This window comes from Rhinopithecus roxellana, chromosome 6 (assembly GCF_007565055.1).
Source record: "Rhinopithecus roxellana isolate Shanxi Qingling chromosome 6, ASM756505v1, whole genome shotgun sequence".
Lineage (NCBI taxonomy): Eukaryota > Metazoa > Chordata > Mammalia > Primates > Cercopithecidae > Rhinopithecus > Rhinopithecus roxellana.
The window spans coordinates 93398733-93425127 of NC_044554.1; the positions used below are offsets into that span (position 1 = coordinate 93398733).

Consider the following 26395-nt stretch of genomic DNA (forward strand, 5'->3'; position numbering starts at 1 on the left):
TTTGTAGAGACAGGATTTTGCCATGTTACCTAGGCTCGAGCGGCCCGCCTGCCTTGGCCTCCCAAAGTACTGGAATTAATAGGTGTGAACCACCCACTCTCCTCTTAAACATTTTCATTATGGTAGTGCAGAACTTTGAGGATACTAGCAAACAATGGCTAGTCAGTGAGTTTCATGTATTACTTACTTCTTATCAAATACAATTAATGTTAAGAGATAGATTAATATTAAGAGATTAGGCCGGGCGAGGTGGCTCACGCCTATAATCCCAGAACTTTGGGAGGCCGAGGTGGGTGGATAACAAGGTCAGGAGATCAAGACCATCCTGGCTAACATGGTGAAACCCTGTCTCTACCAAAAATACAAAAAATTAGCTGGGCGAGTTGGCGCGCACCTGTAGTCCCAGCTACTCGGGAGGCTGAGGCAGGAGAATGGCATGAACTTGGGAGGTGGAGCTTGCAGTGAGCCAAGATCATGCCACTGCACTCCACCCTGGGTGACAGAGCGAGACTCGGTCTCAAAAAAAAAAAAAAAAAAAAAGGGCCAGGCGCGGTGGCTCAAGCCTGTAATCCCAGCACTTTGGGAGGCCGAGACGGGCGGATCACGAGGTCAGGAGATCGAGACCATCCTGGCTAACACGGTGAAACCCCGTCTCTACTAAAAAAAAAAAAATACAAAAAACTAGCTGGGCGAGGTGGCGGGCGCCTTTAGTTCCAGCTACTCGGGAGGCTGAGGCAGGAGAATGGCGTGAACCCGGGAGGTGGAGCTCGCAGTGAGCCAAGATCCGGCCACTGCACTCCACCCCAGGCGACAGAGTGAGACTCCGTCTCAAAGAAAAAAAAAAAGAAAAGAAAAATTAAGAGATTAAGCTATTAAGCTCATTAGTATTAAGAGATTAAGGTTTGGAACTTCTATAGCATGAATGGTTTGGGATTTTGGAATTGATGTTTCTCTGTTGGTAAGTAGAGGTAGATGACTATATCCTGCAGCCCAGACGTTTTAGTAAATATCTGAGCTATTATTACCTTGTATAGAACAGAAATTATTGATATGAAATGCAATTTACTTACAGCTCTCATCCAAAGAGAAAGGCTTTTTAAAAATATTTTATTATTATTATTATTACTTATTTTGGGAAATAAAAGGCCCTTTAAGAAAAGAATTTTCTTCATTTTGTCTTTTGGCAGGTTCACAAATAGCTTACAAGAAAGCAAGATGGGACTGGGTGTGGTGGCTCACACCTGTAATCCCAGCACTTTGGGAGGCTGCAGTGGGCCAATCACCTGAGGTCAGGAGTTTAAGACCAGCCCAGCCAACATGGTGAAACCCCGTCTCTACAAAAATACAAAAATTAGCTGGCATAATGGCGGGTGCCTAGTAATCCTAGCTACTTGGGAGGCTGAGGTGGGAGAATCCCTTGAACCCAGGAGCCAAGATCGTGCCACTACATTCTGGCCTGGGTGAAGAGCAAGACTCCATCTCAAAAAAAAAAAAAAAAAAACGTAAAACAAAAAAACAAAAACAGAAAGCATAATAGGACATGGTTGCCTAAGTTTGCTTAAGAAGGGTGTTGGCCGGACGCAGTAGCTCACACATGTAATCTCAGCACTTTTGGAAGCCAAGGTGGGTGGATCACCTGAGGTCAGGAGTTCCAGATCAGCCTGGCCAACATGGTGAAACCCCACCTCTACTAAAAATACAAAAATTAACCAGGTGTGGTGGTGCATGCCTGTAATCCCAGCTACTCATTTTGGGGGCTGAGGCAGGAGAATCGCTTGAACCTGGGAGGGGGAGGTTGCAGTGAGCTGAGATTGCGCCATTGTACTCCAGCCTAGGTGACACTGCGAAACTCCATCTCAAAAAAAAAAAAAAAAAAAAAAAAAATAGAAAAGTGTTGTAATTTATTAATAACCTCTCCATATAAGAAAGAATAAAAATCAATTACAGGCAGTCAGGACATTCAGAGCATGTCTAAGGATTTTCTTTGTGGTATTCTTTTTACTCTATTCATTTGGATACTGGCATTTGCCCCCTCTCAGTCTTAGATTGAATGGCAAATTGTTTACGGAGTCTGTTTCTGAATTTAGCAAGAGTTTACTGCACTGAGGTTTATAGTCTCTTGTCTTAACTGCCTGATACTGTGATTAAACTAGGGCCACAGATACCATTTGATGTTTACCCTTCTCCCTTGCCCACCAACCTGTCTTGAATTGATTCCAGAATTATTACTTTTCTTTTTTTTAAGACAGGGTCTCACTCTGTCACCTGGGCTGGAGTGTCATGGCGCCATCTCAGGCTGGCTAAGACCTCTGCCTCTGGGACTCAAGAGATCCTCCCACCTCAGCTTCCCAAGTGGCTCGGACTACAGGCTCATGCCACTACACCAGGCTAATTTTTGTATTTTTTTATAGAGAAGGGGTTTTCCCTTGTTGCCCAGGCTGGTCTTGATCTCCTAACCTCAAGCAATCTGCTGGCCCTGGTCTCCCAAAGTGCTGGGATTACAGGCATGAGCCACCACACCTGGCCAACTTCCAAAATTATTGTTGTCTCCACACCTGCTTACAGTGCTTTTCCTCAGGTATCAAAGCATCCCAGCATGTTGTGCCCTTCTCCCCATCCTCCTATACTTTCTCCTCTGTTGTGTACTGGTAACTTGGAATCTCTGAATGGCTGTAGAAACAGAAAAGTGGATGGGACTGATGGAAGACCCAAATTTGGGTTTCAGAAAGCTACCTGTTGTTTGACATGCTGTTTAGAATTAACGACTATACCAGGATACCCTTGGAACATCTTGCATTTGTGGGCTGAAACATTTGGCTACTTGCCACGGGGTTATCCTGAAAAAAGATGGGCTTGAAAAACTGTCACTAGTGTCACTTGAATTGGTCATCCATGGTTGGGGAGTTCCATTCCAAGAGGATAATTTACACAACTTAAAATAAAGGGGGCCAGGTGTGGTGGCTCACTCCTGTAATCCTAGCACTTTGGGAGGCCGAGGATGTGGATCCCCTGAGGTCAGGAGTTTGAGATCAGCCTGATCAACATGGTGAAACCCTGTCTCTACTAAAAATAAAAAAATGATCTGGGCATGGTGGCATGCACCAGTAGTCCCAGTTTTTGGGAGGCTGAGGCAGGAGAATCATTTGAACCCGGGAGGCGGAGGCTGCAGTGAGCTGACATTGTGTCACAGTGCTCCAGCCTGGGCCACAGAGCTAGACTCTGTCTCAAAAAAATAAATAAATAAGTAAGTAGAATAAAGGGAGTGAAAAAGCAAGAGGTGCTCTTTAAAATTATTATTCGCTCTTTGGAGAAATACACACATATACTACTTTGTAGTAGTAACATTTTTATTAAACAATAGAAGCCTGGCTCCCACTTCTCCAAATGAAGGGGTGGAGGGGAAAGCGTTGTAATTGGATGTCATGATCAGTCATCTCAGTTATAAAAGTTAGGTGACATTGTCTCTTTGGGACACTGTGCCCAGGCCATGTGAATGGAGATTGTTGAAGGATAGGTCTCTCTCCACCAGGTATGCCAATCATGGTGGTAGGGGTGGTGACTTCTGTTTGGATGTTTAAAATGTATATTAAACAGGCACAATGAAATACAAATTTAAAAAAACTAAAAAATTTATTACCAAAGGGCAGAAAAAACCTGTGCAGATAATACCTTAAATTAAAATTAAGAAATTAAAGGACAACTTGTTAATTAAAAATCTTTTTAATCCAACTTTCTTCCTTAGAATTCTAAATCTTTTGTTCACTCCCTTATAACAAGTGTCAATTAATTAATTAGAACCTGGTAAAAATAAGGAAGTTTACCCTAATTGCTGGCTGGTTTTTTTTTTTTTAGTATAGGAGCATATGAAGAAATAAAGCTTTTTTCCCAACTCATTTAAAGGCAGTTTGTACTGTTTTGATTCAGAATAGGAGACACATGATTTATCATTTAAGAATGTGCTTCTTAATCCTTTGCACCAACGATGCTTTTTGTGGAAATTCTCTACTAGACATGGTATGTGATGTTATCTTCCCTTTAAAGTGTTTTTCCCAACTTTGGCCAGTTTTGATGTTTATCATATCTCATAGATCTATAAGTATTTTGATGAGATGTTGAGAGGCGTGCTGGTATGGCTGTCTGCTGCCATGCTGACCCAGAAATAGGAACTACTTCTGATGCATTCCCTGATATTCCATCTGGCTTTAATGATATTCCCAGAGTGTTCCAGATATTTATATGCATCTGGTACAAAGTTATTATTAATTAAAAACATAAACCTGGCTTTGCAACTTGACTATATCAAGTGGAAAGTTGTTATTGTTCATGACTTTTTGATAAGTCTGTTACCAAGTATTTTTAAGCCATTAGGCCATCAAGCCAAGTGATAGTCCCTGAGTGACAGTGGAGGAAGCACCACTTAATCTAAGTTGCATGTGGAGATGACAAAATCTGAGAGCCTTTAATGATGTCATCCACCCCATTTAACTTAGGGCTACAAGGGAAAGTACTCTTTATGCAATAGTTTCTCAATTAATGTGGGACATTTTCTCTTCTTGGCACAATTCCACAAATAACATAGATATATTCGTTTTTGAGAAAATAATGCCAGCCTCACCTTAAGTTTCTTATTTTAGCATTGCAAATTCTAAATTATTTTTGGAGTAGCCACAGAAAAATTTTGAACCTGAGCTGACTCACCCAACACAAAATGTTTTGACATTATCTTCCTTGTTTGGATTGTTGAAAGAGAATGTAAATTTATCTTACTATTAGCTTAGCTCAAACAATGAGGAAGTTAAGTTAATTGATATGAAGCCACATTTTCTGTATTGAAGATGCATTCACAGGACAATTTTTGTTTTAGCTTTTTAGAGTCAGTGTTTTTATCACTGGAGACACAAAATATATGAATGTGGTTAGATCCCCACTTGATATTTGTCATGCACTTACCAAAAAAAACCCCAAAAAACAAAAGGCAGTTTTCATTTATATTCATTTTGAAAATACACTTTTAAATTATTATTATCAGAAATCAAATTCTAGCACTTTGGGAGGCTGGGGCAGGCAGATCACCTGAGGTTAGGAGTTTAAGACCAGCCTGGCTAACACAGTGAAACCCCATCTCTACTAAAAATACAAAAATTAGCTGGGCATGGTGGTGCATGCCTGTAATCCCAGTACTTGGGAAGGTGAGGTACAAGACTTGCTTGAACCTGGGAGGAGGAGGCTGCAGTGGGCCGAGGTCATGCCACCACACTCCAGCTTGGGTGACACAGCGAGACCCTGTCTCAAAAAAAAAAACAACTAATTATAGAATAAAGCATGTTTTCATCATCTATTTTTTAATTTAGAAAGCTATTGCTCTTTTTTTTTTTTTTTTTTTTTTGTCAGTGTTTCGCTCTGTTGCCCAGGCTGGAGTGCAGTGGCACAAACTTGGCTCACTGCAACCTCCGCCTGCCGAGTTCAAGTGATACTTGGTGCCTCAACCTCCCGAGTAGCTGGGATTACAGGTGTGCACCACCATGCCTGGCTAATTTTTGTATGTTGGCCAGCCTGGTCTTGAACTCCTGACCTCAGGTAGTCTGCCCGCCTTGGCCTCCCAAAGTGCTGGGATTACAGGCCTGAGACACTGCATTCGACCCCATATCATTTTTAATTAATAAATGTTAATTGAATGTTCATAGTTTCAGAAGAAACAGTTCTATGAAATTTATAATCTGATGGCAAAAGAAAGGAGCTCCACTGGGACCTCTGGAAGATTTTTGTTTTCTGAGCTTGGTGGATGAGTGGATTTATATATGATTCACGCCTGAGATATTTAGAGACTAAGAGGATGTCTGGAGGGCTGCGGTTTGGGATGCCACTGCAGTTCTGCAAATATTTCCTGTGAAATGGGGTAAGAGAGAGAACATTGTGTGCTGGTTTTAGAGCCTGTGCAAGTGGGCAGAAGGAAGCTGGTGGTGTGCTGATGGTGCCTGGGGCTGAGGAGGGACTTAGAAGTGACCAGGTGGAAAACAGATAGATTCATCAATGTAAAAAATTCTGGTGGTGAGAGATCCCCAATGATGGAGTGGAAGAGATCTTGGAAGAACCTATTACAATGCCCCATGTTACAATAAGTAGGCTTTAAATCCCTGTCAATCCCAGGGAGCGGCAACACTGAGTCACCAGAGTGGTACAATTAAATAAGACCTTCACTACTGCCTGTACCTCTTCTCTGTGTTCTCCAGTTCCTCAACCTTATGTCCAGCTGGGGAGGCATTAGAAGCTAGGTTTTGCAAAATGAGGTACTACATGGATTTGCTTCTGTCACTGTTGAACACTGATGGTTTTTCTTAAGTGCTTCCGATTTTTTTGGAAGTATTGTCTGCACATGGTAGGTACTCAGATATTTATCAAATCAAAATTAGTGGAATAGACTGGGCGCAGTGGCTCACGCCTGTAATCCCAGCACTTTGGGAAGCTGAGATGGGCAGATAACCTGAGGTCAGGAGTTCGAGACCAGCCTGGCTAACATAGCGAAACTCTATCTTTACTAAAAATACAAAAATTAGCTGGCTGTGGTATGCGTGCCTGTAGTCCCTGCTACTTGAGAGGCTGAGGCAGGAGAATTGCTTGAACTCAGGAGGTGGAGGCTCCTCCATGCCCAGCTACTTTTTATACTTTTAGTAGAGATGGGGTTTCACCATGTTAGGCCAGGATAGTCTCGATCTCTTGACCTCGTGATCCACCTGCCTCGGCCTCCCTAAGTGCTGGATTACAGACGTGAGCCACCATGCCTGGCCAGCACTTTCTTAATTTTTGGCACAAGCACATTCTATTTCCCTTCCTTCCTTCCTTCCTTCCTTCCTTCCTTCCTTCCTTCCTTCCTTCCTTCCTTCCTTCCTTCCTCCCTCCCTCCCTCCCTCCCTCCCTCCCTCCCTCCCTTCCTCCCTTCCTCCTTCCCTCCCTCCCTCCCTTCCTTCCCTTTCTTTCTTTTTGAGGTAGTCTTTCTCTGTTGTGCGGGCTAGAGTGCAGTGGCATGATCTTGGCTCACTGCAACCCCCACCTCCCAGGTTTAAGCGATTCTCCTGGCTTAGCCTCCCAAGTAGCAGGGGCTACAGGTATCCACTACCATGCCTGGCTAATTTTTGTATTTTTAATAGAGATGAGGTTTCACCATATTGGTCAAATGGGTCTCGAATTCGTGACCTCAGGTGATCCACCTGCCTTGGCCTCCCAAAGTGCTGGGATTACAGGTGTAAGCCACCGCACCCAACCTATTTTTATTTCTTGCCCCAGTTGTGGAATCAACCGTTTATCCAAGAAGCCCTGGTTCCATTGAGTGACAAAGGGTATTTAAAAACCAAGATCTGAGAATTAGATGTGCTTATAACTGCAAACTTTTTAAACCACCCATTAGTTACTCTATAAATGATCATTTTCACCAGGGCCATCACATGTTATACATGCCATTACATGCTCTTTCTCCTGATTTCACATTCTTTTCTGCCTAGGATTTGCAGCCACTGTGTATGTTTGCCTATTTAGGAAGCATTGTTTGCCCTGAAGTCTGCACTTTTGAAAAGACTTTAATTGCTCTCACTTTGGGCAGTTCAAAGGTTACTGGATTTTATTTACTATCTTACTTACTTTAGTTACTTTTATTCTGTTCTTTCATTTATCTTTATTAAATAAAGATGTAGACTGTACTTAATTGTGTTTTCCTCTTGGCGATGGAACAAGGCTGAAGGTGATTCTTGTTAATTTATTACTCATTTGGGTTATCCATTTATCTGGATTTGATTTGAGATGTTGTTTAGTCTTGGTTTGTAAAGAGATCTGTACTGAACGTTTCTGTGTTCTTTGCCTAAAATGTCCTTTCACAGGCTGACGTAGTGCTGCTATTTGGAGTGTGGGAATCTAGCTATAGGGAATTGGTTTTATGTGAGAGTCTGGCTGAGTCTTTATTTTCTTTTCTACTAAAGATTATGTTTTATATTCCTGTCATTTGAAATTTGATTTTGCTCCTGACAATGAAAAATACCTAACAATGGTAATTCTCTTCATTCTTTAATGATTCTATGATCCATCTGCCAGAATGTGAGCTGCATTCATTTTGTAAAAAATGTTTGATCTTTGGGACATAGATCTAATTGCTGATGTAGTTTCTTTAGATTCCATGAAAATATATTTAAATTCTTAATTTGAAGACAAATTTTGCGATTTATTTTCATTTAGTCTGTATGGTTTATAATAGTTTTTTTTCCCTCCTTATCTGAATAAGTGTTCTAGGATTTAGGATGATCTGTGAGTGTGTGTGTGTGCACGTGCATGTGTATAAGTGTGTGTATGTGATTGCGATTTTAGTTAAGGTCACTTTTTGCAAGATACATTGATATGGTCATCAGAGCCTTTGAAATTGTAGACTCCATTTGAATAATAGTTTTGAAGACTTTTTTTTTCCTTAAAAAACAGTGTATATTGTAGGCAAGATAGTATCTTGATACTTAGCTCCTGTCAATCTTCTGAAAACATTTATTTTGATAGTTTACGTGAAAAACATCACGTAAACATTCCAGGCATGCATGGAATACTGTAAAAGGCGAAAATATGCACCAGTCAGGTGAAAAGTGTTTATTAAATTCCTGCTATACTACTGTTTCCTGTGTCCCAGTGTTCCCGCTATTCAGATCAGACCGGACCACTTTTCGTGATCTGTATGGATGCTGATGTTCCAAGTAGGGAGGAATTGTGACTCTGCCTTTTGTGTTGGCCTGAATTTGGGAAGTGCTCCTCCTGTGGGGTTGCAATCATTCTCAATTGTTCTAGGAAGGCTGTCTATAGGTGCATCCACACTACATTCCTGTGGGAGAAGCCCTGCTGTGTCTACAGTGGGGTACCATGAGGGAACAAGACCTTTTAGTATCACAGAGGCTGCCTGCCTGTTGGGGTAGAAGGTGCTATCTAGTTGAGGAAAATGAAACATATGCGTATGAAACAATTGCCAGACAAAACATACCTTTATATATTAGCATTCCCAAGTTGGATATAGTAAAACAAAGTGGGAATTCTGTAATAAAGACAGATACCAGTGTAAACTTTTTTCTTTTTTTGTTTAGTATGCTTTTGCTGCATCATAGGATACTGCTTAACTTACCAATTTATTTACCTTTGGTGGCTAGGGACATATGCTGCTTGTTATTACATTTCAGAAGTTTTAGGTGCTGTGTAATTATCCAGTTTTGCTGCCTTTCTGTGGTAGAGATTGAGGGGTCCAATTTCAAAGGTGATTGAGGTAGTAAACCATATTAATCAGATTTTTAGTCTTTGAATAATATATGAAATTTTTTTTTTGTTTGTTTTTGAGATAGGGAGTCTCATTCTGTCGCCCAGGCTGTAGTAAGTGGCTTGATCTTGGCTCACTGCAACCTCTGCCTGCCGGGTATAAGCAATTCTCCTGCCTCACCCTCCAAGTAGCTGGGATTACAGGCGCGTGCCACCATGCCCAGCTAGTTTTTGTATTTTTAGTAGACGTAGGGTTTCACCGTGTTGGCCAGGCTGGTCTTGAACTCCTGACCTCAATTAATCTGCCTGCCTCAGCCTCCCAAAGTGCTGGGATTACAGGTGTGAGCCACTGTGCCCAGCTAAGATTGAAGAATTGTTGATACTCATGGAAATATTTTATAAAATATTACCCATAGTAATGAGTGTTTACAGTTCAATAATTATAGAATCATAGAGAGTAGCTTTGTATCTTTGGGTAAGGTGCTCAGTCTTTCAGAACCTCAATTTTCTCAATAATAATTAAACTAGGGCAATAAAATTTACTTCGTATAGTTCTTGTGAGACTTAAATGAGATGACACATGAAGCACCAACACAGTCTATAGAATACAGAAGTGCTCTGTACGTGTTGACTATTATTATTATAACCCTAAATTACTGCTGTTAGTTGACTTTATGGAGTCTTTGGGTTATATGTTAATTTAGATTGGCTAGCAAGAGGTCTCTTGCTGTATTGAAATTTACACAAATCTTATTGGAATCGTGCTGAGGTTGGTTTTGGAATCTTGCATGTAGAAAAGTGACTATCTGTAGGTTGGAGATGCTGTATCTGTACCCTGAGGGCAAAAGAGAAAAGGAAATAAAGCAAAATGAGGTACAACTGTGTGAATCTACATTATCATACACATGACAGAAGGATAAACTACTAAATTGACAGTATGGTTGTGGCAAAACTTCTTTCAAAGTGATGGGAAGGTTTTTCACCAGGTCAATAGAAAAAATGAAGTGAAATCCTGTAAGACTGTAAAACTGAACCATTTGCTGACCACATCTCATTTAGTTCTCACAAGGGAACTGTTTGCAAAACAAAAAAACACAAAGACTAAAAACACTAGAGAACTGACTCTTGGTTTTGTTTCTGAATTAACTCCATAAAAGTAAAAAGTGGCTAAGGAGAATCTTCTGAATAGAAAACTAACTCTTTTTCTTCAGGTGTAGGGTATCCAGTGTGGAAAACTGAAATGAGCATTAGTTCTAGTTTTGTTATTGCTTGGCTTCATGACTTTGGCCAAGTCACTTAACCTATCTGGTCTTCAAGTTTTTTCATCTGTAAAGTAAGAATTTTTGCCCCATACCCATTTAGCTCTAAAATTCCTTGGTCTACTTTTAGAAATACAAAATGAAATTTGCATGTCACTTAAAAATTGATTGGCCAGGAGCAGTGGCTTATGCTTGCAGTGTGATTGGCCAGGAGCAGTGGCTTATGCTTGCAGTGAGCTGAGGTCCTGCCATTGCACTCCAGCCTGGGCAACAAAAGCAAAACTCTTGTCTCAAACAGACAAAAAATCTATTAAATAAAAAAGTTAATTATTAATAATTAAATAAAAAATAAATAATTTTTAAAACATCTTATTGTGGAAGAATTTAAAGTTACCTAAAGTAGAGAGAATAGTATAATAGGTCTTTTTTTTTTTTTCGTGACGGAGTCTCACTTGATCTCCCAGGCTGGAGTGCAATGGTGCTATATCGGCTCACTGCAACCTCCACCTTCTGGGTTCAAGTGATTCTCCTGTCTCAGCCTCCCAAGTAGCTGGGACTACAGGCACCCACCACCACGCCTAGCTAATTTTTTGGTATTTTTAGTAGGGATGAGATTTCACCATGTTGGCCAGGCTGGTCTGGAACTCCTGACCTCAAGTGATCCACCCCCCCTGCACCCGCCGCCAGCCTCCCAAAGTGCTGGGACTACAGATGTGAGTCACTAAGCCTGGCCAGTATAATAGATCTTAAGATCTTAAGATCCCAGCCCAATAATGATAATTCATGGCCAGTCTTACTTTGGTGATGGGATCACAACTCACTGTAGCCTCCTTGATCTCCTGGGTTCAAGGGATCCCCTTACCTCAGCCTCCCCAGTAGCTAGGACTACGTGTGTGTGCCACCATATCTGGCTAATTTTAAAATTTTTTGTAGAGATGGGGTCCTGGGCTCAAGAGATCCTCTTGCCTTGACTTCCCAATGTCAACATTATTTTATCAAAAAAATTTTAAATTGATATATAATAGTTGAATAATCCTTGATTATTTTAAAGCAAATCTCAGACTTCATCATTTCATTTTTAAATATTTCAGGATATATCTAGTAGGAAAGGACTCTTCTTTTAACACATAAACATCCAGGCCAGTTGCTGTGGCTGACGTCTGTAATCCCAGCACTTTTGGAGGCCAATGCCATTATCACACATAAGTAAAAATATCATAATTCCTTTATTTATTTTTGAGATGGAGTTTCACTCTTGTTGCCCAGACTGGAGTGCAATGGCACCATCTCGGCTCACTGCAATCTCTGCCTCTCGGGTTCAAGCAATTGTCCTGCGTCAGCCTCCCAAATAGCTGGGATTACAGGCATGCGCTACCATGCCTGGCTGCTTTTGTAGTTTTAGTAGAGATGGGGTTTCGCCATGTTGGTCAGGCTGTTTTGGAAGTCCTGACCTCAAGTGATCCATCCTGCCTCCACCTCCCAAGGTGCTGGGATTACAGTTGTGAGCCACCGTACCCGGCCTTTTCTTTTCTTTCTTTCTTTCTTGTCATTATTCCTTAATATCATTAAATATACAGTTGTCTTTCAGATGTTTCCCAATTCTCTCTCCCTCTCTTTTTTAGTTGGTAATTTGAATTGGGATCCAAATAAGGTAATCATGGCAGTTGAGTTATGTATTTCTTAAGACTTTACATTTGTAGTTCCTTCTCAGTCTTTTTTCTTGAAATTTATTTGTTTAAAAAACCAGTTAATTTGTCCTGTTGTATTTTTTGATTTTGCTACATTCCTATGATGTTAATTTTTTTTGTTGTTCTTTATAAATTGATTATAACTTGCTCAGATTTGTGGGGGTTTTTTTTTTTTTTGGCCAAAAATACTTCATAGAAGGTGGTGTGCAGTTCCACTAAGAGGCATATAATGGCTGGACATTACTTACTCTGTGATGTTGGCAGGCATTGATGATGATTTCCTAGATCTGTGAATTTATTAGGAATTACAAAATGTGCTATTCTAGTTCTATCATTCCTTCCTCATATATTAGTTGGGAAACTTCAGTAGGGGGACTCTTTCTGTCATCAGCTTTTTGATTACCCTGAGGTATAGGCAGGAGGGATACACATTCCCTTTATTTACCAATTGTCATAAAAATGAATTTTCCCCTAGGCTTTACTAGTAGTGGCTATTTTTTTTTTTTTTTGTAATATCATTATGAACCCACGGTATTGAGCATATTTGATATGCTTCAAGTTTTTGCAATTATTATCCTTCTTTACTGGCCATTCTCAGGCCAGTAAAGACCTTTCCGGGTTGGCTTCTGCATCTTTATGACATGACCAATAATTTTTGATAGCTTCCTTGATTTCTGTTACAAGATATTCCAGGAACATTTTGTACATTTCCTGCCCCATCATGGAATCAACCATATCTTCAAGGACTGTTAGTTCCTCTTAGTGGGAAGTTGTATTTACATACCACTGTCTGATAGTAGGAATCTCAGTGATACTGGATTAGTCTTTGATTCTAGGCCTTTTTAGTGGATGGATAAGAAAATAAATATTAAAAAAAAAAAAAATGCGCTGGGTGTGTTGGCTCACGCCTGTAATCCCAGCAGTTTGGGAGGCCAAGGTGGGTGGACCACCTGAGGTCAGGAATTCAAGACCAGTCTGGCCAACATGGTGAAACCCTGTCTCTACTAAAAATACAAAAATTAACCGGGCATGGTGGCATACACCTGTAGTCCCAGCTACTTGGGAGGTTGAGGCAGGAGGATGGCTTCAACCTGGGAAGTGAAGGTTGCAGTGAGCCAAGATTGCTTCACTGCACTGCAGCCTGGGCAGTAGAGTGAGACTCCATCTCAAAAAATAAAAAAATAAAAAAATAAAATAAAGGCCGGGTGCGGTGACTCACATCTGTAATCCCAGCACTTTGGGAGGCCGAGGCGGGTGGATCATGAGGTCAGGAGATATCAAGACCATCCTGGCCAAACATGGTGAAACCTTGTCTCTACTAAAAATATAAAAATTAACTGGGCTTGGTGGTGCATACCTGTAGTCCCAGCTACTTGGGAGGCTGAGGCAGGAGAATCACTCGAACCTGGGAGGTGGAGGCTGCAGTGAGCTGAGATGATGCCACTGCACTCTAGCCTAGTGACAGAGCAAGATTCTGTCTCAAAAAAAAAAAAAAAAAAAAAAGCATCAGGAGTTTATACCTCATCATTTTAATTCAGAAACATCCTACACTAGAAAATGAGTAGAGAAACAATCCAGATATGTATATACATTTTGAGGAATTACATTGCTTACTATGAAACATTTTATTGCATTTTGTTTTCCTTTCAGGTAAACAGTCTATTGTTGGAGTTTCTGTAGTTGCTAAAATATTAATCTTAACCTTCTAGCTAATAATAATGGTATTACTTTTAAATAATATACCTGTTTTTGAACTCATTACCAGGATAGGTCTTAGTCCTCTTTGAAACCTGCTTCTTTCTTGTCCATAGTAACCTATCATTGACCAGGTCTATATCTTGAAGAGTGCTAGGTTTGAGCCGTCCTTGAACTGACAAATAATGGAGATGAGGATCACAAGTGAAATGTCATGTATAGAGGCTCAGAGGAGTTAAAGAGTTTGCATATCTGAAGAACGGCTATTCTAAGTATACATGTCAAGGGGTGGCCAGAGATAAGATATAGGGAGTGAGTCGGGGCTAGGTCACAAAAAATTCAGTATGTCATGCTAAGGAACCGTTATTTTTATCCTACAGGCAATTTCCTAAGAATTTCAATAAGGTAGATGAGAATTACAAATTCGAAAGGCTTTTGTAGTCACATGAAGAATAAACTGAGACAGGGGAAGCAGTAAGCAGGCTATCGCAGGAGATGAGAGGCTGGGTGGATTTGGGAATTATTTGGCAGGTCAAAAAATTAGGAATTAGTGATCCATTGGATATAGGCAGGAAGTAAAAGAATAGAGTCCAGGATGGCCCTTAGGTTTCCTTCAGTTTGAATTAGTGAATGTAGAAGGAGCAGTCTGGGTTGGTGGCATATGAGTGTGACTTAAGTGGGATAACTTCTGCTTAGGGGTTGTCAGCTTGCATTACCTTGGACTTTCTGGTGGAGATGTCCATACATGCATAAATATATATAAACATCTTTTTATTTAAGGACCCAGACTTGGGTTCAAATCCAAGCTCTGTTACTTCCTATTTGCATGACCTTGAGTAGATTAGTTAACCTTTCCATGTCTCCGTTGTAAAAAGGGGATAATTCATAGAGTTGTTTTGTGAATTAAACAATCTAATTGACAGAAGTCTAACGGAGTGTCTAATATACAATAACTTGATAAATGTTGTCATTGTTATTCTCGATATGGGGATTGCCAGTATCTTGTTTAGAGCCACGGAAGGGATGAGATTTATTAGAGAGATGAGAATGAGAAGAGAGGGGACCAAATATGGACTGTTGGGGAATCCCAACAGTTGAACTTCAGAACTCAGTTGCCGGGAGTCCTCTACCCTCAATAGGTTATTTCAGACATCACTGGAGGAAGTAGAGGTTTATCTCTGTCCTATAGCCAGTTGTAACAAGTGTTGTTTTTATTCCCAGACTTATATATTCACAGTTATTCATTTATTCAACATGCTTTTGTATCTACTGGTGATAAGTACTTTAGAGAGAATGAAAATATCATAAAATGCTAGAGTATTCCTAGGAGTCTATGTTAGATTGGGTGGCAGAGAAAGCTTCTCTGAGGAGGATGTAGTAGCAAGCCATGTGAAGATTGGAGAGAAGTACATCCTAGGTAGTGCAAAGGCTCCGCCATGGGAATAAACTGTGGAGAACACAAAAAAGAACATCAGGACCCAAGATAAGGCATTGGGAAAACAGATGAGCTGAGGCCAAAGAGTAGGTAACCAAGCCACGTGGGGCGCTCTAAGCCAGGATAAAGAGTGGAAGTTTATTTTAAGTGACTTGGAAAGCCCTTAAAAAGCTTTAGGCAGGAAAGTAGTGCACTGATTTACCTTTTTAAAAGGTCACTGTATGGTTGAATGTGGTGGCTCATGCCTGTAATCCTAGTACTTTGGGAAGCTGAGGTGGGAAGATTGCTTGAGCCCAGGAGTTCAAGAGTAGCCTGGGCAACAAAGCAACACCACATCTCTACAAACAATTTTAAAAATTAGCTGGATGTGGTGGTGCATGCCTGTGCTCACAGTTACTTGGGAGGCTGAGGCGGGTGGATTGCTTCAACCCAGGAGTTTGAGGCTTCAGTGAGCTAAGATCACACCACTGCACTCCAGCCTGGGTAATAGAGCAAGACCCTGTCACAATCAATCAATCAGTCAATCACTGTGATCACGAGTCCAGAATGAGGTAGGGAGAGCAGAAACAGGTGGCTGATGAAATAGTCTAGATGAGAGATACTTTATTTTGTTCTCTCTTTTCCTTTTATTAGAAAGTGAAAGCCTCATCCTGAGTCTCTTGGTTGCTTGGAAGTCTCAAAGCTGTCTTGAACAGATCCCTGTTGGGAGAATTGTTTTGATAATTGAAGTGCTCCGGGCCTGGAGCAGTGATGACCTACTGAAGGTCCTTAGCCTGACTCTTAACCCAGGGCAACAGGGGTTAATGAATGGGGTTCTGAGAGTATGAGCATGTGTTCAATTACTTTCTTCTGAGGTGAGTTCATAGCTTCTTACCAGTTTGTCAAAAGTACCTGTGACTTCCAAAAGGGTAACGGTTGACAGACAGTGTGTTGAGCACTGATGGGAGGTGTCACAGGAATTACAGAAAACAAGAGCACCAATGGTAGCTCCTGCTTTCTAAGGCAGAGGTTAAGGAGAGAGGGACAATATAAAGTTAGACATAATTAAGAGGAAAAATGTGGTAGGCAGGCCAGATCATATGGCACTCAGGGAAAATATTAAGAGATAATAAATCTTTTCCCCTTAGCTTCCTCCCTGTACATTTTTACCTAGTGTAGAAATTCACATTTTGCTTTCAGTGTCCATAAATGCCACAAGATGGCGAGGTTGCTCCTTAAAATGAATGTGAATTACTAAGTGGAAGAGAGGGAGGGAGAAAGAGAAAGAAAATGTGTGTTGGGTGTTCCTCTCTGGTTTTCCATAACTTCCCTGATTTTTCTTAGCTCTTTACTTGAATATAAAAGAGAATTGACATGCCTACATTTTTCCTCTTTAATTTATATTTTAATTATAGTTGTTTTTGGAATTGTAAAGCTAAAAATAAAATTTAAAAGAACTATCTGGATCCCAGGCTTAACATTTTTTCTACCTCTTCATTAAATTATTAGTGAATAATTTCATTCTGCACAACACCAACAGAGTAATCTTAGTAAAATACCATTTTGATGTCCATTCTCTGCTTTAAAATTTTGTTTATTTATTCTCATAAATATTTGTTGATATACTGGTAGTCAGTATTTAAATAGTTATAAGGTGAAAAGGTGGAATAATTTTTGACTCCTATTACGGAATATATATGTTTATTGTTATTATTATTATTATTATTGAGACGGAGTCTCGCCCTGTTGCCTAGGCTGGAGTGCAATGGCATGATCTCAGCTCACTGCAACCTCTGCCTCCTGGTTTCAAGCGATTCTCCTGCCTCAGTCTCCCAAGTAGCTGGGATTACAGGCATGAGCCACCACGCCTGGCTAATTTTTTGTATCTTTAGTAGAGACAGGGTTACACCATGTTGGCCAGGCTTGTCTCGAACTCCTGACTTAGTGATCCACCCGCCTCGGCCTCCCAAACTGCTGGGATTACAGGCGTGAGCCACCGCACCCAGCCATGTTTATTATTATTGTCAGCTTCTTTGCTATTATGAACAAGTGCAAGGTTCCAAGTACAAAATATCTTAATTTTTATGGTTTATTAAACAACATAATGTCAATGCTTAGATGTCTCTTGTCATCATTTGACATACCTCAGGGTAGTTTTCTTTTTGTTATTCTCAACATTTTGTAGAAAAGGTAAGCTAATATATTAATATATTGATTAATGCATCTTTAGTAACTGTGTATATTTAGCTCTCAATATAAAATTCATTTTGCTTGTGTTATCTAATCAAGTTAAATCCTCATAAGAAACCTGTGAGATAAATGTGAATACTGCTGTTTTGCAGATGAAGACATTGAGGCTTAGAAAGATTGAATGAATTGTCAAAGATTTAATAGTTGGCAGAGCTATAATTTGAATCCAGATTTTTTTTTAATCCAAAAATTCCCCTTTTCCCCTATACCTTATTGCTTCCAATGAGAGCAACTATTCCTTTTCTCTTTAATAGAAATACTTACAAGTTGTAATTTAAAGTAATTAGGGTATTTGTGTCTCTCCCTTGTTCTAAGCTGAACAAAAAGAGAATTTTTCCTGCAGGCCTTTATTTAGAAGAGTCCGTTTAGAGTTGCACTGATGGTGAGGGACCTGGGTTTGTCCCATTTGAGGGATTTGGGCTCCTGGCCAGAAGCACCTGATTTTCTGAACCTAGAGTTAACTGAAACTTAATTCCTTTTGTTGACTTCCTGCTGAGATAACAGGTGGTTCACGGTGCACAGGCCTTTCTGCTGATGGTGGTAGCTTCTCTCTGTTTCTGGACACTTGTTTTATGCTGAGGACTACCTGTGGTTTGAAAACCATTGCTTTGAAGGCTGGGTGCCCTTTACAGCAGCACACGGCCTACCCTGGAACTCATTCTGTAAAACTTGGCATTAATTTATTTCTGCACAGAGAATGTTGACTTATAGTTTATTTCTCTTTATTTGCTTCGTATCCCGTTTTTGTTTTTCTAAAGCCTGAGAAAATAATAGTTAGGAATTTATAAGTTTTGTTATTGATATTGGGAGACAAAACTGTAATTTACCTGAATCAAGATGTTTGGATTTTTTTTCAGTATGGTTTTGTGTGGCCAGGCGTCATAGTTCATGCCTGTAATCCCAGCGCTTTGGGAGACTGAGGTGGGTGAATTGCTTGAGCTCAGGAGTTCAAAACCAGCCTGGGCAACATAGTGAAATCGCATCCCTACACAAAATGCAAAAATTAGCTGGGCGTAGTGGTGTGTGCCTGTAGTTCCAGCTACTCGGGAGGCCGAGGTGGGAGAATTGCTGGAACACAGTCAGTCGAGGTTGCAGTGTGCCCCGACGGTGCCACTACGCTACGGTCTGGGTGACAGAGTAAGACCCAGTGTCCAAAAAAAAAAAAAAAAAAAGAAAATGAGAATGGTTTTGTTTTTTTCTTCATGTCATAGTTCTGATTGAAAAATAGGCATAGTGGAAATAAGATTGACCATGAATAATTATTGAAGTTGACTGATGAGTTTATTATATATTCTATCTATTTTTATTTGAAAATTTCCAAGATAAAGCATAAGCAGGTTGGGCGCGGTGGCTCAAGCCTATAATCCCAGCACTTTGGGAGGCCGAGACGGGTGGATCACGAGGTCAGGAGATCGAGACCATCCTGGCTAACACGGTGAAACCCCGTCTCTACTAAAAAATACAAAAAACTAGCCGGGCGAGGTGGCGGGCGCCTGTAGTCCCAGCTACTTGGGAGGCTGAGGCAGGAGAATGGCGTGAACCCGGGAGGCGGAGCTTGCAGTGAGCTGAGATCCGGCCACTGCACTCCAGCCTGGGCGACAGAGCAAGACTCCGTCTCAAAAAAAAAAAAGCATAAGCAGAGACATGTTTTAACACCATTTTTTAATCATCAATAATTATAAGTATAATCTTGAATTATTTTAATTCCTTAATATTAAGTGATAATTTTGTCTGTGGAATTTGTTTTACATACGCTTATTTGTGAGAAAGATCATTTCTGGTGGCGAATACATCTGGGTAGATTAATTAGTGATTATCACTTTTGTAGTTTTCTTTATTTACTTTTTATAGATTGTTTTTGAAAAAAATTATTAGTGTTGTTGTTATTATTTTTATTCTTTGAGACAGACTCTCACTCTGTTGCCCAGGCTGGAGTGCAGTGGCACAAACTTGGCTAACTGCAACCTCCACCTCCTGGGTTCAAGCGATTCTCCTGTCTTAGCCTCCCAAGTAGCTGGGACTACGGGCGTGCACCACCATGCCTGGCTAATTTTTGTAATTTTAGTAGAGATGGGGTTTCACCATGTTGGCCAGGCTGTTCTCAAACTCCTGACCTCAAGTGATCTGCCTGCCGTGATCTCTCAAAGTGCTGGGACTATAGGCTGTGAGCCACCACATCCGGCCAAAAAATTATTTTTATATAAAATATGTTTGCACTCACTCATTCCTTCAATAAATGTTATTGAACACTGTTCTGGAGGCTGGGGATACGCAGTGAATGGAACAGAAAAACATTCTGGAGTATACACTTTAGTAGGGAGGAGACAAAATAAATCTAACAAATAATGGTATTGTGTTTATTGTGATAAGCGCTATGGCAACATATATAACGAGGGTGCTCTTTTACACAAGGTTGAGGGAGAGTCTTCCAGGTGGCTGGAGAAACAAGGCTTGCAGGCAACCCTGTCATGGCCTTCCTAAAGCAGCATATGCAGGGAATATCAGCAAGTAACTGATGTGTATGGAAAGCTCTTCATTGGGCCACTCTGCTTGATAGGTAGGATTTGGAGACAGATTTATGTAGCTTCTGATACAGCCTGTATTTATTTTTATTTTTATTATTATTTTTTGAGACAGAGTTTTGCTCTGTTGCCCAGGCTATAGTGTGGTGGTACAATCTCGGCTCACTGCAACCTCTGCCTCCCGGGTTTAAGCAATTCTCCTGCCTCAGCCTCCCCAGTAGCTGGGATTACAGGCACTCACCACCACACACAGCTAATTTTTGTGTTTTTAGTAGAGACTGGGTTTCACTGTGTTGGCCAGGCTGGTCTCGAACTCTTGACCTTAGGTGCTCCTTCTGCCTTGCCTCCCTGAGTCTTGGGATTACAGGCGTGAGCCACCGTGCCTGGCCTGATACAACCGTCATGATGTAGCAATAAGCACCAGGACTGAGGGGAGTAGTAGAAAATCTTTCCTGTGTTCTGTTGATTCTTGCTGGGGGCCAAAAAAAAAAAAAAAAAAAAAAAAAAAACAAAAACGTGACACCTTTTCTACCTTCTCTTTGTAATCTTAAAAATTGATGTAAAAGTTGATGTAATTGTTTTATTTATGTCCAAATTTTAAAATTATTTAGGTTTTCTTTGCTTACTTGAGAAAATACATAAACAGAACTCAGGGAGATACTGTTTTGCTTAACTTTGTATATTACTGTGTACGAAACAAGGGTAGCAAATACCTGTTGGAGTCAGGGAAGTAACTGAAACCTGGCTGAGGCGTATGGGAGTAGAGTGGTGGACCCTGTGACAAATCAGAGGTTTATGCCCTATGTAGAGGGGAGAGGCAGTACTGAACTCTAATTGATTATTGCATGTGAGAATATGGGTCTGGTTTTGAATTATTTCCTTTTTTTTTCTTTTTTTTCTTTTTTAAAGGGAGTCTCCCTCTGTTGCCCAGGCTGGAGTACAGTGGTACAGTCTCAGCTCAATGCAACCTCCATCTCCCAGTTCAAGCGATTCTTGTGCCTCAGCCTCCCCAGTAGCTGGGATTACAGGCGCATACCACCACACCCAGATAATTTTTGTATTTTTAGTAGAGATGAGGTTTCACCATGTTGACCAGGCTGGTCTTGAACTCCTGACCCCAAGTGATCCACCCGCCTCAGCCTCCCGAAGTGCTAGAATTACAGGCGTGAGCCACCGCATCCAGCCTCTGATTTTTTTTTAAGAATAGCCAGGGTAGGCTAGGCACGGTGGCTCACGCCTGTAATCCTAGCATTTTGGGAGGCTGAGGCAGGTGGATCACTTCACGTCAGGAGTTTGAGACCAGCCTGGCCAACATGGTGAAACCTTGTCTTTACTAAAAATACAAAAATTAGCTGGGTGTGGTGGCGCACACCTGTTATCCTAGCTACTTGGGAGGCTGAAGAAAGAGAATCATTTGAACCTGGGAGTTGGAGGTTGCAGTGAGCTGAAATCGAACCACTACACTCCACCCTGCTTGAAGGGAGTGAGACCCTATCTCAAAAAAAAAAAAAAAAAAAAACCCAAAAAATAGAATAGCCAGGGCAAGCACTATGATGAATTCTTACTGCCTTCTTCAAGGAATAGTATAGATCTAATAGTCTCGAAATGCTGCAGGATTTCTGGATACAAATGTTTTTAACACACTATATTGTACAGTGGTTTTAGCACACCCTGTGTGGTGCTGAATATGTTTATTTTTCTTGTTTTAGGGTATGGTCAGACAGGTCCAATTTCTCAGCGAGCTGGTTATGATGCTGTTGCCTCAGCTGTTTCTGGTCTGATGCACATCACAGGGCCTGAGGTAGGTATCATTCCTTAGAATATTCATAATTTCTTCCCTTACATATTCCAAAAGGATTTTACTCTGCACTAACCCATAGGATTAAACGAGTCATTAGGTTGGGGAAAAGGTAGTTGCTGTTTTTGCCATTGAAAGTAATAATTTTAGAAAGAAACCAGGGAAAGCGAATGCTTATGAAAGTAAAATGGGAAGCGTTCATTACAAATGTATTCAGGCTAAACATCAATTTGGCCACATGGAAAAAAGCAGTGTTTTTAGCAAGAAGCCATAGATCAGATGGTGAATACACTTTCCACATTTATTATGTTATTCAAGCTTAATATAGGCACCTTTATGTGATTTAGGAATATTTCTTCTTTGAAATAAAACAGTTGACTAGACTAGACCACAGATGTCCATTTCTACTAGAGTGCCTTCGTCTGCCATGTATACATAGCAGAGGGTCTCTTTTTCCTTCTGGAACATTATAGGTAGTTATGTATTTGAAAATTTGTTGCTTAAAGCCTCCCTCAGGTTTAAATGTATCTGATTTGTCATGTGCATGAGATTCTGACAGTGAAATAATTATTTATAATAATTCCTCTCCATTGATAGTGGGTTGGGAAGTTCCTAACAAGTATTTAGATGGCCAAAATGTGGTTGGTTAGATAAAAAAAAAGACTCTTGGAGAAAGCAATATGAATGACGTTAAACAAAGTGAAAAAAAAGTGCTAAAACACACCCCATTTCAAAACAAACTAGATTGATGGCCTTAAAAAACTTGTTTCAGTGGGTGTTCCTTCCCCAAATCTCTTCTTCTAGTTAATTTTTCAGGAAATTTTGCTTGCTGTAGTGTTGGAATAAACTGAGGCAGAGTGACCTCAAGTCTTTTGCAGTCTTCCTTTTATTTATTTAGTTTTACTTAATAATTAATCATTTCTCTTTGCCTCTATTTCCTCATGATGAGATTTACTTTTTATTAATTTCAAAGCAACTGTTGGGGTTTTAATTTCTTGAAATATAAAGTTATTGTCACAACTTTCATTTTAGTTTCATTTTCACAAGTCTTAGGAATAAAATGTGTGGCCTTTGCTTTTTCTTTTTTTTTTTTTCTTTTTAAAGACAGTCCTGCTCTGTCACCCAGGCTAGAGTGTGCAGTGGCGTGATCTCAGCTCACTGCAGCCTCCACCTCCTAAGTTCAAAGGATTCTTCTGCCTCAGCCTCCCGAGTAGCTGGGATTACAGGTGCCAGCTACCGTGACCAGCTAATTTTTGTAGTTTTAGTAGAGACGGGGTTTCACCATCTTGACCAGGCTGGTCTCGAACTCCTTATCTTGTGATCCAGTCCCAGTGCTGGGATTATAGGCATGAGCCTCCATACCCAGCCTGTTTTGTTTTCTTTGAGACAGGGTCTCACTCCAGGCTGGAGTGCAGCCTCCATGGCACACTGCAGCCTCCTGGGCTCAATAGATTCTCCAACCTCAGCCTCCCACATAGCTTGGACTACAGGTGTGTGGCACCAAACCTGACTAATTTTTAAATTTTTTGCAGAGATGGTGTCCCGTTATGTTGCCCAGGCTGGTCTTGAACTCCTGGACTCAAGCCATCTTGGCCTCCCAAAGTGATGGGATTACAGGAGTGAGCCACTGTACCCTGCTGGCCTTTCCTTAAAATATTCAAGAGCACCAGTTTTCTTTCCATCCATTGAGAGAATAGAGCATGGACATTTCTCTCATTGCTCAATTCCATAGACTCTCATATGGCCAAGGCATTCTTTATTGTGAATGCTTTTATTTAAGGGTGTTGAACTCAATTAGGAATATGTGAAAAGATCTGGGATTTAAACATTTGTATATTCAAATGGTAAAATGAATTAAATGAAAAACTGTTGAGATGGGGTATTACTGTAGTTCCTTTAGTACATTGCACTGTAGTCTAACAGGGATAACTACACAGTATATGCTCAACCTTATAATTTCTCAGTCAATAACAGCTTTTATCTCTTGTGTTACCCTACTCAGGTGATTTTTGTTCTAGGTGAGCAAATAACGTTTATTGAGTGCATGGTATGTGCCAAACATTGCTTTATATACTTTCCATGTATTACATTAAGTAAACTTAACTCTCATACTGTATTTCTTTCACATGGGCACATCTTTCATTCCTTAATTAAGTTACACATTAACCTAGTAAGTAGTTACTGCATCTGTTTCCTGCTGTACTGTGGGAATGGTGGTAGGCGCTGGAGATTAAGCAGGCTACAGAATAAGCACAGTCCTTATCTTCCTATAGCTGTTAAGTGGGGAAAACAAACATTAGCAGAAAATATTGATTACATGCAAATAAAAAGAACTCTGAAGAAGAGTACAGGGTACTATGAATATATATAAATAACAGTGTGCCTCGGGCCATTATTGTGCTTCTAAAGATCTCTATAAAGTGTGGTTTGATGGCTAAAGATAAAAGCTGATTGAAATCAGAATCAGGCCAGCCGGGCACAGTGGCTCATGCCTGTAATCCCAGTGCTTTGGGAGGCTGAGGCGGGCGGATCACCCCAGGTCGTTAGTTCGAGATCAGCCAGACCAACATGGAGAAACCCCTTCTGTACTAAAAATACAAAATTAGCCGGATGTGGTGTTGCATTCCTGTAATCCCAGCTACTTAGGAGACTGAGGCAAGAGAATCGCTTGAACCCGGGAGGCGGAGGTTGCAGTAAGCTGAGATCGCGCCATTGCACTCCAGCCTGGGTGACAAGAGTGAAACTCTGTCTCTACAAAAAAAAAAAAAAAAAAAAAAAAAAAAGAAAAGAAAAGAATCAGAAGAATCAGGCCATGCTGGGAGTCCCCCTTAAGAGAGTTATTTTCTCTTATCTTATCAGCAATATATTAACAATTCCCTAAGCCTCTCAGCAGAGATTGTACAGGAAAGCACTTCTGAAAACCTTGGCTAATATTTTTAACCAGCCAATGCACACACACTATTGCCAATTATATCCATTGTGTATGAACTTTTCTCTAACTGCACAGCCATGTACCTGTGCTGTAGCGTAACTCCATGATGTCAGATGAGTGATTGGAACCCAGGCTTCTCTGACATCAGGAAGCTTCTCCACATCACCCTACATGGTGGAGCCCAAGTTTATCAGGGCTGTCGGTCAGGGAAGGCATCTCTGAGGGCCATATACTTGGGGTAGGATCCTGTTAAACATTAGCCGATTAGCATTAGAGAGTAATGCATGGTATTGCATGTCATGTTGATGCTGGAGAGTCTGGTAGTTTTGAAGAGCCCAAAGAAGGGCAGTGTCACTGGATTATTGTGAACTAATAAAGAAGTGGGCCAAATGTGGTTGGGGAGGTAAGGAACAGTGGCTGAACTTATTGCATGTGGATTTGTTACATTACTTAATAGTTTGATGAGAAAATACACTATTATATACAAATATATTTTTAGTGATAGTCTCATATATTTCTATCTGGAAATGGAGTGATATTCCAAAGATATAGACTATAGTATTATAATGAAAAAACTCAAAATGCATGTTTTTTTTTTCCTGTAATGTTATAATAATGCCATTTTTATCCAAAAGGGGGCATATCTAAATATATAGTATAGGGACTGGGCATGGTGGCTCATGCCTGTAATCCCAGCACTTTGGGAGGCTGAGGCGGGTGGATCACTTGAGGTCAGGAGTTCAAGACCAGGATGGCCAACATGGTGAAACCCTGTCTGTACTAAAAATACAAAAATTAGCCGGGCATCATGGCACATGCATGTAATCCCAGCCACCCGGGAGGCTGAGGCAAGAGAATTGGTTGAACCCGGGAGGCGGAGGTTACAGTGGCCCAAGATTGCACCATTGCACTCCAGCCTAGGTGTCAAAGAGAGACTCTGTCTCAAAAAAAAAAAAAAAAAGTATACTGTAGGGAAAATGTTATGAAAGAAGTCTTTATGGCTGGGCGCAATGGCTCATGCCTGTAATCCCAGCACTTTGGGAGGCCGAGGCAGGCAGATCACGAGGTCAAGTGATTGAGACCATCCTGGCCAACATGCTGAAACCCTGTCTCTACTAAAAATACAAAAATTAGCTGGGCGTGGTGGCGTGCATCATCTGTAGTCCCGGCTACTCGGGAGGCTGAGGCAGGAAAATCACTTGAACCTAGGATGTGGAGGTTGCAGTGAGCTGAGATCACGCCACTGCACTCTGGCCTGGCGACAGAGTAAGACTCTGTCTCAAAAAAAAAAAAAAAAAGCAGTCTTTATCATGTGATTTTGGGTAAACTAGTTACTGTTGACCTTTACTAAATCTAAAATCCAGCCTTTTACGTATGCTGTGGTGTTGTCAGATTAGATTATATTTGATTATGGACAAAGAGAGAATCTATTTTGAATTCTTACACTATGCCAGACAGATGATGGACATTTTACGTATGTCTTTTGATCCTCACATTGATACTTCCAGGTATGTATTGATAAACTCTTTTTTTTTCTTTTCTTTTCTTTCTTTCTTTTTTTTTTTTTTGA

The 26395-nt window shown here is 40.6% G+C and overlaps 1 protein-coding gene across 3 annotated transcripts in view; it reads left to right on the top strand.

The window, feature by feature from the left end:
• Window positions 1–26395, top strand: part of SUGCT (succinyl-CoA:glutarate-CoA transferase) — a 737208-nt gene that overhangs the window by 69712 nt on the left and 641101 nt on the right. For all 3 annotated transcript variants that reach the window (XM_010364257.1, XM_010364259.1, XM_010364258.1), the window contains exon 7: window positions 21805–21896. In XM_010364257.1, the coding sequence (XP_010362559.1) occupies window positions 21805–21896 (92 nt within the window). The remainder of the gene's footprint in view (window positions 1–21804; window positions 21897–26395) is intronic.